This window comes from Heterodontus francisci, chromosome 21 (assembly GCF_036365525.1).
Source record: "Heterodontus francisci isolate sHetFra1 chromosome 21, sHetFra1.hap1, whole genome shotgun sequence".
In the NCBI taxonomy this organism is placed as follows: domain Eukaryota; kingdom Metazoa; phylum Chordata; class Chondrichthyes; order Heterodontiformes; family Heterodontidae; genus Heterodontus; species Heterodontus francisci.
Genome location: NC_090391.1, coordinates 11,724,301 through 11,735,383, shown reverse-complemented (window position 1 = coordinate 11,735,383; position 11,083 = coordinate 11,724,301). Strand labels below are relative to the sequence as shown.

Genomic DNA, 11,083 nt, shown 5'->3' with positions numbered 1-11,083 from the left:
CCTTCTCCGTGCCCATCTGTCCTCTGTGACAGTGCTACCTTCCCCAATACCTCACTACACTCTTTGTCTTTCTGAGTGGACCCACTGGTCCCTGGATTACAAGTCCGGTTCCCATCCCCCTCCCAAACTAGTTTAAACCCTCCCGAACAGTACTAGCAAACCTCCCTCCCAGGATATTGGTGCCCCTCTGGTTCAGATGCAGCCCGTCCTGTTTGAACAGGTCCCATCTTCCCCAGAATGCAGTCCAATTATCCAAGAACTGGAAGCCCTCCCTCCTACACCATTCCTGCAGCCACGTGTTCAGCTGTGCTCTCTCCCTATTCCTAGCCTCACTATCACGTGGCGCCGGCAACAAACCAGAGATAACAACTCTGTCCGTCCGAGCTTTCAGCTTCCAGCCTAACTCCCTAAACTCACTTCTAACATCTGTGCCACCCTTCCTTCCTACGTCGTTGGTGCCAATGTGCACCACGACCTCTGGCTGCTCCCCCTCCCCTTTAAGGATCCTGAAGACGCGATCACAAACATCACGGACCCTGGCACCAGGGAGGCAACAAACCATCCGTGCGTCTCGCCTGCGCCCACAGAACCGCCTGTCCGTACTCCTCACCATCGAGTCCCCGATGACTAGTGCTCTCCCATTCTCCCTCCTTCCCTTCTGAGCCACAGTGCAGGACCCCGTGCCAGAGGCCCGGTCACTGCAGCCTGCCCCCGATAGGCCGTCCCCCCCAACAGTATCTAAAACTGTATACTTGTTGTTGAGGGGAACGACCACAGGAGATCCCTGCACTGACCTCTTCCCACCTCTAACTGTTACCCAGCTGCCTTTGATTTGTGGAGTAACGACCTCCGTGTAGCTTCTATCTATCAACCCCTCAGCTTCCCGAATGATCCTCAGTTCATCCAGCTCCAGCTCCAATTCCCTAACACGGTCTGATAGGAGCTGGAGACGGATGCACTTCCAGCAGGTGAAGTCGGCAGGGCCACCGGAGGTTTCCCTCACCTCGAACATTCTGCAGGAGGAGCAATACACTACACTGGCTGCCATTTCTTTTATTCAATTACCCCTTAGTTAAGTACAACTATAGATATTAACAAAAACAGTAAATAGCTTACCTGCTCAGTCCTTTTTGGTTAGAGGAGGAGGGTAAAAAGGGTCTTATTATTAGGTTAGAGGAGGAGGATGGGTGGTAGACACTACATGTGTAGTGGCTCGGGTTTACTCAGCTCCGCACCTTTAAGGAAAATACCTACCCAGGAGTCCTCGCTGCCGACCAGCTTCCGGTTCCTCCGGCGCCAAAAGAAACTCAAAGACAAGGAAAACAGTAAGTAAAACAGTAAGTACTTACTTTTAAAACACAGCTCCTGATGCCTTCACTCACCCACCGAAGAGTCGCTACCTTCTCCTGCTGCTCCGCCGGGAAATGAGTGTCAACATAGATTTTTGTGCTCAAGTCCTGGTGTGGAAATTGTACACCAGTCTTCTGATTCACAGAGTGTGCGACCCACTGAGCTATGGTTGCAAAGCAACTGGTTAACAATGATGTGAAGGGGGGGAGATAGATTAATCAGATTAATACAGATGTTAGCTTTGTTAGCTAACCAGCTGTTGCCACCTTTTTAAAAATCATTTCATGGGATGTGGGCTTCGCTGACCAGGACAGCATTTATTGCCCATCCCTAATTGCCCTTGAGAAGGTGGTGGTGAGCTTCCTTCTTGAGCCGCTGCTGTCCATGTGGGGTAGGTACAACCACAGTGCTGTTAGGAAGTGAGTTCCAGGATTTTGACCCAGCGACAGTGAAGGAACGCCGATGTAGTTCCAAGTCAGGATGGTGTGTGACTTGGAGGGGAGCTTGTAGGTGGTGGTGCTCCCATGTATGTGCTGCCCTTGTCCTTCTAGTTGGTCGATGTCGCGGGTTTCGAACGTGCTGTCTAAGGAGCCTTGGTGCATTGCTGCAGTGCATCTTGTAGATGGTACACACTGCTGCCACTGTGCGTCGGTGGTGGAGGGAGTGAATGTTTGAAGATGGGGTGCCAATCAAGCGGGATGCTTTGTCCTGGATGGTGTCGAGCTTCCTGAGTGTTGTTGGAGCTGCACCCATCCAGGCAAGTGGAGAGTATTCCATCACACTCCTGACCTGTGCCCTGTAGATGGTGGACAGGCTTTGGGGAGTCAGGAGGTGAGTTACTCGTCTCAGGATTCCTAGTCTCTAACCTGCTCTTGTAGCCACGGTATTTATTTGGCTACTCCAGTTCAGTTTCTGGTCAATGGTAGCCCCTAGGTTGTTGATAGTGGGGGTTTCAGCGATGGTAATGCCGTTGAATGTCAAAGGGAGATGGTTAGACTGTCTCTTGTTGGAGATGGTCATTGCCTGGCACTTGTGTGGCGCGAATGTTACTTGCCACTTATCAGCCCAAGTCTGGATATTGTCCAGGTCTTGCTGCATTTCTACACAGACTTCTTCAGTATCTGAGGAGTCACGAATGGTGCTGAACATTATGCAATCATCAGCGAACATCCCCCTTCTGACCTTATGATTGAAGGACGGTCATTGATGAAGCCGCTGAAGATGGTTGGGCCCAGGGCACTACCCTGAGGAACTCCTGCAGTGATGTCCTGGAGCTCAGATGATTGACCTCCAACAACCACAACCATCTTCCTTTAGAACATAGAACAGTACAGCACAGTACAGGCCCTTCGGCCCACGATGTTGTGCCGAACGTTTAACCTATTCTAAGATCTAAGTAACTACCTACCCTTCATTCTACTATCATCCATGTACCTATCCAAGAGTCGCCCAAATGCCCCTAATGTATCTGCTTCTACTAGCACCGCTGGCAGCGCATTCCATGCACCCACCACTCTCTGTGTAAAGAACCTACCTCTGACATCTCCCCGAAACCTACTTCCAATCAGCTTAAAATTATGCCCCCTGGTGATAGCCCTTTCCACCCTGGGAAAAAGTCTCTGACTATCCACTCTATCTCTGCCTCTCATCATCTTGTCCCCCTCTATCAAGTCACCTCTCATCCTTTTTCGCTCCAATGAGAAAAGCCCCAGCTCCCTCAATCTTTCTTCATTGGACATGCCCTCCAGTCCAGGCAGCATCCTGGTAAATCACTTCTGCACCCTCTCTAAAGCTTCCACATCCTTCCTATGATGAGGCGACCATACCTTTGTGATCGGTATGACTCCAGCCAGCGGAGGGTTTTCCCCCTGATTCCCACTGACCTCAGTTTTGCGAGGGCTCCTTGATGCCATACTCGGTCGAATGCTGTTTGGGCCAGGATGTTTTGATGGTAAACTGTATATCATACATTAATTAACCCCAATAATTGATGGAAAGATGAACAGAAACATCCTATCATTGTCTGGGTCTGGACTGTGTGTGAGTGGGAGAGACAACATATACTAAAGGCTATATTTCTAAAAGGAGGTGAAGGAACGGAGGGGTATATGTGCACAATTCATTGAAGGTGTCAGGATAGATTGGGAAAGAGGTTAATAAGGCAGAAGGATCCTGGGCTTCATAAATAGAGCAGAGGGTGCAAAAGCAGGGAAGTTACGGTGAACCTTTGAAAAACTCTGGTTCTTCCTCACTTGGAATATTGTGTCCAATTCTGGTCACATTTTAAGTATGAAGTGAAGGCTTCAGAGAGAATGCAGAAAAGATTGACAAGAATGGTTCCAGGGATGAGGGACTTCAGTTAATGTGGATTTATTGGAGAAGCTGGGTTTGTTCTCCTTCGAGGAGAGAAGGCTGGGAGGAGAGTCAATAGAGGTGTTCACAATGATGAGGGATGTGGACAGAGTAGATAGAGAGAAACTGTTTTCATTGGAAGAAGCGGCAAGAGCTAGAGGACACCGATTTAAGGTGACCAATACAGCAGCCGCCGAAACGGCTCCTCCAGCCAGCGCCACCCATGTCAAGACTCCCAAGCAGACGAAGAATGAATGCAGAATGAATCCCACTACTGCACAGTACCACGTGCAAACAGCCACAGAAATAATCTCTCAGTTGCCCGTTATACCAGAGATTGTTACGAACAACAACATCAAAAATAACTCAACCTCAGGTACAGAATTAAACTCACACTTACAATATCAGAGTGAAGAGAAACAGACGACATCCCGTAAACACACAGTACCAGAAACGGACAAGTACAGGATGAATCCCAAACTCATATACAGTAACACCATCAGACCAATGCAGAATGAATCCAGAAATCATATTTTATCGGGGACTGACAGATACATTATTTACATGATGTACCCCACAATAACATAGAGTACCAGAAACTGACCAGATACAGAATGATTACATCACCGACAGTACCAGAGAGGGTCGAATGAATCACACACTCACACTCTGTAGCAGAGACTTACAGGTAGAGAGTGCCTCCGTCCTTCATGCATAATATCAGGAAGTTTCAAGTGTCAGGAAGTTTCAGATAACAGAATTATTCCCATATGCACTCACAGTAGCAGAGAGTGACAGGGACAGAATGTTGGCACACTACAACCTCCTGGACTCAACAGTGAGCCCAAAAAGTTCAGAGTATGGCTGACTTTTGTACTTCATTTTATTTTAACCATGGGCCTGCATCAACCTTTTTTTCAGATGTTTGCATTTGAACAGATCTGTTCATTATTCTGTCATTAACACTCTCTCCAGACTAATGCTTTGTCTTTTAATACAACTATTGACACTCCCTTTGCCTTTGTTCCATGACCTCTTTATCATTTATTCTCTGCTGCCCTCAGGCCTCTCACACACCTTCCCTTGTGTTCTTCTTCCCCTCCACCCCGCCCACTTTACGCTTGTTCATCGTCTGTTACATCTTTAACCTTTAACAGTTCTGATGAAAGGTCCCAGGCCTGAAATATTAACTCTGTTCCTCTCTCCACAAATGTTCCCAGACCTGTTGAGTATTTCCAGCACCTTCTGTTTTCATCTGAGTCAGAATTAATGCCGCATTCACACATAGTCCCAGATAGTGACAGATAGAAAATTCACAGCACATTCACACGCAAAATCAGATGCTGACAGATACAGAATTAATATTCCATTCATACACAGTAGTTAGTCACAGATACAGAATTAATCACCTATTTGACAATCTGAGTATGGTGTATTTATCTCCTGTTCAAATAAATCAGTCCGCAAGTTTGTACTGAACAGAATACCGGCAGAATACTGTCTGTGTGATGAGCTGCAAATGTTAAAACAAGGAATTCAACATTAAATAAGAGTTGCATTTCAAACTTTGTTTGTGCTGCTTTAACACAGCTCTTCATAGAGCAGCACAGCTGCTGTCAGAGCCAGGGAGCATTTTGACTGCGGGCGGATGTCGGGCGGGACTGTTGAAAGCTCCTGTCATTGACAGGAATCACTTTGACTGGCGGCCTGTCTTTGTATGGGATTGGGACAATGAGCCAGCGTGCGGTGCAGTGACGGACTGCTCGCCCAGCTGGAAGGTTGGGAATTTCCGGCGACTGGGATTTCCGGCGGGCCCGGTGCTCTTTAAACCTCTCTCTCCTCCTTCACTTTGTCTGAAGTCGCTGCTTCTTCGCTGCCTCCGTCCCTGAAACACGTCGGAAGCCAAAGCTCCGAGATTCAGCGATGCAGCAGAGGAGATTCTGGTGGAGCAGGTGAGGTCCCGCAAGGAATTCTTCTTCCCCTCGGACGGGAGGAAGATGCCCAGACAGACACTACGCCAGGCCTGGGACGAGGTGGCCCTCAATGTGAATGCCAGGACTGATATCATCCGGAGAGGGGGGCAGTGCCGCAAGAAGTTCAACGACATCACCCGCACTGCAAGGGTAAGACTCCAGGTCACTGCTCAGGGAGTTCGACACGGTCAGAAGTGCGTCCTTACCATGATTGGGTAAAATAAGTCACATCTGACATGTACGATCTCACTGCTGGATTTGAACAGGAGCAGAGAAATAGTTTCTCCTTATTCACTGTATGCAAACCCGCCCAATTTGAACACCTCTATTAAATCTCCCATTATATTTCCCTGCTCTGAGGAGAACAATCCCAGCTTCTCCAGTCTCTCCACATTAACTGAAGACCCTCATTCCTGCTGTCATTCTGGTACATGGCTCTCCGGCTCTGTTGGGAACACTGTGACCTCTCAGTCACAACTTTGTGAGTTCAGGTTCCACTCCAGGATCTGAGCACAACAAACTAACTTGACCCACCAATGAGCAAGTGCTGCCTAAGGCCATGAGAAGCAGGGATAGACCATATGGCCCCTCAAGTATGCTCCAACCTTCAATACAATCACGGCTGATCTTCTACCTCAGCTCCATGTTCCCACCTACTCCCCATATTCCTCGATTCCCTGAGAGTTTATAAAAGTATCAATCACAGTCTTGTTAATACTCAAAGATGAAGCGTCTGCAACCTTCTGAGATGAAGAATTCCAATATTTCACACTCTCTGAGTGAATATATTTCTCCTCCTGTCAGTCCTACACGATTGACCCCTAATGCTGAGGCTGTGTCCTTGTGTCTAGATTCCCCAGCTAGAGGATAATCCCTCTCAGTGTCTATCTTATCAACCTCCTTCAGAGTTATATATGTTTCAATGAGATCATAGTTACACAGCACAGAAACAGGTGATTCGACCCATCGTGTCTGTACTGGCCATCAAGCACCTATCTATTCTAATCCCATTTTCCAGCACTTGGCCCACAGCCTTTACGCTACGGCGTTTCAAGTGCTCATCTAAATACTTCTTAAATGTTGTGAGGTTTCCTGCCTCTACCACCCCTTGAGTCAGTGTGTTCCAGATTCCAACCACCCTCTGGGTGAATGTTTCTATCCTCAAATCCCGTCTAAACCTCCTGCCCCTTACCTCAAATCTATGCCTACTGGTTATTGACCAGTTTTTGAGGAACCTTCTAAGATATCATTCCTCCTTACTGCACTAATTGACTCCCCGATCAACAGTGCAATGCCACCTCCTCTTTCACTCCCTCCCCTGTCACGCCTGAAGATTCTATACCCTGGAATATTGAGCTGCCTGTCCTGCCCTTCCCTCAACTGTGTCACTGTGATCGCAATAATATCATATTCCCATGTGTTAATCAACGCCCTCAATTCATCAGCCTTACTGGTAAGAATCCATGCTTTAAAACAGATGTAATCCAGCCTTGCATTTATTCGCTTGTGCATTAACAGGTCTATACTTGCACTGCCTCCCAGACTGACTCAATTGCTCTTCCATACTAGACTGTGTATCACCCCTTGCTGTACTTCCACTCTGTATCCCATCCCCTGACAAATTAATTTAACCACCCCACCAACAGCACTAACAAACTTCCCAGCAAGTATGTTGGTCCCGTTCCGGGCCAGGTGCAACCTGTCCAACTAGTACAGGTCCCACCTTCGCCAGAAACAGACACAGAGATCCAGGAAACTAAAGCCCTCCCTCCAGAACCATTTCTTCAGCCAGGCATTCCTCTGCTCTATCCTTCTATTCCTATCTTCAGTAGCACATGGCACGGGAGTAATCCAGAGATTACAACCTTTGACGTGCTGTTTTTTAATCTGCCACTTAGCTCCCTAAATTCTTGTTGCAGGACCTCATCCCTCTTTCTACCTATGGTTTTGGTACGAATGTGAGCCACCACCTCTCATTCTTCTAAACTGCCTCGAGTATGAGCACAATTTGCTCAGTATCTCAACGTAGGACAACCCTCTCATCCGAGGTACCAAACCAGAATTACCTCCAGGGAAATATATACTTCCATAGGTGCGGAGACCAAACTGCACACAGTACTCCAGGTGCGGTCTCACCAGGTCCCCATACAATGGTAAGACAGTCAGCGGTGCCACGTTTCTGATGCAATGACAAAGAGAGATCCCGTCCGGCCTTTCAGGTAGATTTAAATGATCCCATGGCCACTATGTGGAGGAAGAGCAGAGGGACAATTCTCCCCAATATTAATCCCTCAATCAAAATCACAAAATCAGATGATCAGGTCTGAATAACATTGCCATAATTGGGATCTTGCTGTGTACACATTGACTGCCGCATTTCCTCCATTCCAACAGCGAATACACTTCAAAGTACTGCATTGGCGATGAAGCATTTGACAACGTTATCTGGTCTTCAAAGTTGCGATACAAATGCAGCCCCTTATCTTTGTTTGTATCTTCCATAGTTCAGTAGGTCACATTAGGGTCAGAGATGGTGGATTCCAGTCCTATTCCACAGACTGAAGAGCATTGTCTAGGTTAACGATGCTGTTGCATTTTAGGTGAGATAGTCATCGAGTTATACAGTACAGAAACAGGCCCTTCGGCCCATCGTGTCTGTGCCGGCCATCAAGCACCTAACGATTCTAATCACATTTTCCAGCACTTGGCCTATAACGTTGTACGCTATGGCGTTTCAAGTGCTCATCTAAATTCTTCTGAAGTGTTGTGAGGGTCTCTGCCTCCATCACACCTTTAGGCAGTGCATTCCAGATTCCAACCACACTCTGGGTGCAAGCATTTTTCCTCAATACCCTCTAAACCTCCATCCCTGTAGCTTAAATCTGTGCCCCTGCTTATGACCTCTCCACCAAGAGAAAACGTTTCTTTCTATCTAACCTATCAATGCCCTTCATTATTTTGTATACCTCAATCATGTCCCCCCTCAGCCATCTCTGCTCCATGGAAAACAAGCCTCGCCTTTTCAGTCTCTCTTCATAGCTGAAATGCTCCAGCTCAGGAAACGGCCTGGTGAATCTCCTCTGCACCCTCTCCAGTGCAATCGCATCCTTCCAATAGTGTGGAGCCCAGAACTGATCACAGTACTCCAGCTGTGGCCTAACTGGCGTTTTTACAGCTCCATCATAACTTCCCTGCTCTTATATTTATGCCTTGCCTAATAAGGGCATGTATCCCTTCTGCCTTCCTAACCACTTTCTCTACCTGTGCTGCTGCCTTCAGTGATCTATGGACAAGTACACCGAGGTCTCTCTGACCCTCTGCACTTCCTTGGGCCCTATCATCCATCGTATATTCCCTTGGCTTGCAGGTCCTCTCAAAATGCACCACCTCACACTTCTCAGGATTAAATTCCATTTGCCACTGCACCGCCCATCTTACCAGCCCATCTATATCGTCCTGTAATTTAAGGCTTCCCTCCTCATGATTTACGACAACACCAATTTTCGTGTCATCTGCAAACTTACTAATCATACCTCCTATATTCATGTCTAAATCATTAATGTACACTACAAACAGCAAGGGTCCCAGCACCAATCCCTGTGGTACACCACTGGTCACAGGTTTCCACTCGCAAACACACCCATCAACCATTACCCTCTGTTTCCTGCCACGAAGTCAATTTTGGATCCCATTTGCCAAATTGCCCTGGATGTCGGACCACAGTCCTGTCCTCTCAGAGGGTGTAAACAATCCCATTGCACGATTTTGAAGGAGAACAAGAGAGCGAACATTTATCCGTTAACAAACTGCACTGAAACACATTATCTGGTCATTGATCACAAAGTGGGACCACGCTGCTTGAAAATTGGCTGCAGCATTTCCTACATTACAGCAGTGACGAGATTTCCAAAGTCCTCCACTGGCTGCAGAGTGTTGGGAAATATTGAGTCCTGATTGGTGCGATAAAAATGCACGTTTTCTTCCTTTATCTGGAGTTGCCACAACACCTCTGCAGATTACAGGCTCAGATAGCAGACACTAAATCCCTCCCACTCTCTCCACAGGACAAACTGTCACACAAGCTCAGGAAGAGGACCTGTATTCAGGAACTCACCCAGATGGAGCAAGAAGCTCTGGACATCATATGTCTCAGCAGCTGGAGAAGAATGCGGAATGACAGTGTTGGAGGCCGGTTGACACAGGGTGGAGATCTAATTTTCTTATCATCTGTCTTCCATTAACCAATCGCGTGGACGTTGTGCCGCCCCTGCACTTACATTGTGCTGCCCCCTCACCTTGCTGCTATCTGACCTTCCCATCACACACTGACACTTGCCCCTCTCCCCTCTGTTCCAGGTCTAAGCCATTACTTGGGTACTGCTGTGTATGAGATGGAAGGGGACCAGCGAACAGAAAAGGCTTTGTCAGCGGCTCCAAACTTCCAGTACACCAACACGGGATTCGCTGGTGGAAGAGATGTCCAATTGTCAGGATGCATGGAGAGTGAATCATTCAGGAATGGTGAGCAGAAGCTGGCCACAGTGGAAATGAGAGTGCAGGAGATGGATGGCCGAAGGACAGGCTTAGCTTCCAGCTCTGAAGAAGAGGACAAGGATGGAGAGTTCACCAGCCCAGCCTTTAAAAGGAGGATCTTCCATGTGCATCATCAACTGCTGGAGGCACTGGACAACCTGTCCAGGAACTGCCTCACCCTGTCTGAGAGGATGGAGGAGTCTGTATCCATACCGGGTGATGCTATGTCACAAGACCTCACCGCCTTGCAGTCCACCAAGGAGCCTGTGGTCAGCTCCACGGATGCCAGGGTGATGCCCCCTGCCCAGGAGCTGGTAGTCCCCGCCCTAGCATCGTTGATCGAGGCTCAAATCGGCACCTTTCAGGCTCTAACCTGCACCGTCTCCTCCGGTTTGGAAAGGCTGGTTGGATATATTGACCGTGGCTTCGGTCGTGTCACAGCTCTGCTGCATTCATTCCCCCACCGGTCAGTGCTGAGTCTTGGCTCCATGGGACTGGCACCGTGCACCTGGTGCATTCTGCCCTCTCGCGGGATGACATTGCATCCATTATGCCCGCGTGCATTCCACAACCCAGTGAGGCCATACAGCCAGGAAGCGGGCTAGACCAGACTGAACTGGGGACAGCATTGAGACTGCAGACTGTGAGCAAGACCCCTCAGACTCGGGTTTCGAGAGACCACAGATGATGAGCATCTATTAAAACCTGACTGATGACAATACACTGACAATCCTCATACTGAAACCATGGGAGCTCCTTTGGGAAGGACTTGAGTAGCAAAGAGTGTTGAGATATTGTTAATAATGTTGGCACACGGTTTTTGTATCCGTGATTTAAATATTACATCTTTGAAATTCAGACTCTGTACTACCGGA

General features: G+C 48.0%; 1 protein-coding gene across 1 annotated transcript; it reads left to right on the top strand.

Moving 5' to 3' along the window:
- The first annotated feature begins 3,792 nt into the window (after window positions 1-3,792).
- Window positions 3,793-9,916, top strand: LOC137381047 (uncharacterized). Its single transcript, XM_068053440.1, has 3 exons — window positions 3,793-4,078; window positions 5,605-5,825; window positions 9,740-9,916. The coding sequence occupies exons 1-3, from the start codon at window positions 3,793-3,795 to the stop codon at window positions 9,914-9,916; spliced, it is 684 nt and encodes a 227-aa protein (XP_067909541.1).
- The last annotated feature ends 1,167 nt before the right edge of the window (window positions 9,917-11,083 follow it).

Excerpts from the sequence above, each read along its gene's own strand:
- LOC137381047 (XM_068053440.1), top strand. The coding sequence starts at position 3,793 with ATGATGAGGGATGTGGACAGAGTAGATAGAGAGAAACTGTTTTCATTG. Across the intron at positions 4,079-5,604 it reads CAAAAATAACTCAACCTCAG|CCAAAGCTCCGAGATTCAGC; the intron begins GTACAGAATTAA and ends ACACGTCGGAAG. Across the intron at positions 5,826-9,739 it reads ACATCACCCGCACTGCAAGG|GACAAACTGTCACACAAGCT; the intron begins GTAAGACTCCAG and ends CTCTCTCCACAG.